The following is a 1072-nucleotide window of genomic DNA, read 5'->3' as shown; positions in this document are numbered from 1 at the left end:
CAGGCTGGTCTCGAACTCACAGAGATCCGCCTGCCTCTGCCTCCCGAGTGCTGGGATTAAAGGCGTGCACCACCATCGACCGGCTAGACACATGGTTTTGCAAAAAATAATCATCTGTAAATGAGAACTTAGTGTGTCTGAATTGTTTTAAGTATAGAGAAAGGTTAATGATACTTTCATGACAATTAGCCAAGATGCTCTAAAGAGAAGGAAATGCTATGGAAATGCATTAGCCCTGTCCTAACCTGACCCCACAAAGGAACTCATTTTTATAGGAGAGTTCTTTTCTGTAATTTCGCTCATGCTTGAAAGCATTGGAAGACAGAAATGATTGACTTCCCAATGATCAGTCATTTCTAGAAGCTCTCATAGCGACAGTGCACTTGACCCTGAAGTGTCTTGTGCACTCGGCAAAAGTGGATGGCCCATGGCTGCCAACAGTGTTGCCATCCTCATCCTGAGTTCACTTTGCTCCTTTGTGTAATTCCTCCCAAGGTACATGACTCCAGCATCCGGCTCAACCCTGGAGTTAGTGCTGTCTTTGCAGTACAGTGTGGTGACTCCGCTGCTAAACCCCCTCATCTACAGCCTGAGAAACAAAGACGTGAAGGCAGCTCTGAGGAGGATGCTGACCAGGAGATCCAGGCTGACCTTGTAGCCCAGGTACTCCCGCTCCATCGGGGATGGGGAGGGGAGTTGTAGAAGGAAGATGCTACAAGAAGCCATCTTACCACTCACCCATCTCTACATTGCCACAACAGAGGAAGTTCTCTTCTCGGATTGCCCTGCCCCTAGTCGTGATATTAGGAAACTTCCAGAACAGAGCAGGTAATTCCCGACTCATACAAGAGACCCACTTAGTGCTTTAGAAAAATCTTCAGAGCTCCACTAGCCATTTCTACAGCTCTTGGTTTTCCCCTTCCCTGGCCCTTTATTTTGTCTGTGCTCAGAGTATGAATGCACACGTCAGAACACTGGTGACGATAGTGCCACATTCCAGGACAGTAGTATCTTTGCTGGACAAACACAAGACCCACTCACCTGTTTCCATCCCAAGGAATCATTTGAAAGA

General features: G+C 47.3%; 1 protein-coding gene across 1 annotated transcript in view; it reads left to right on the top strand.

The window, feature by feature from the left end:
* LOC101980525 (olfactory receptor 8S1-like) overlaps window positions 1-658 on the top strand; it is a 3265-nt gene extending 2607 nt beyond the window's left edge. Inside the window, exon 2 of the mRNA XM_005354032.1 lies at window positions 496-658. Within this exon, the coding sequence (XP_005354089.1) occupies window positions 496-658 (163 nt within the window). The remainder of the gene's footprint in view (window positions 1-495) is intronic.
* The last annotated feature ends 414 nt before the right edge of the window (window positions 659-1072 follow it).

This window comes from Microtus ochrogaster, chromosome 15 (assembly GCF_000317375.1).
Source record: "Microtus ochrogaster isolate Prairie Vole_2 chromosome 15, MicOch1.0, whole genome shotgun sequence".
Taxonomy (NCBI): Eukaryota; Metazoa; Chordata; class Mammalia; order Rodentia; family Cricetidae; genus Microtus; species Microtus ochrogaster.
This window is presented reverse-complemented; position numbering and strand designations above follow the sequence as displayed.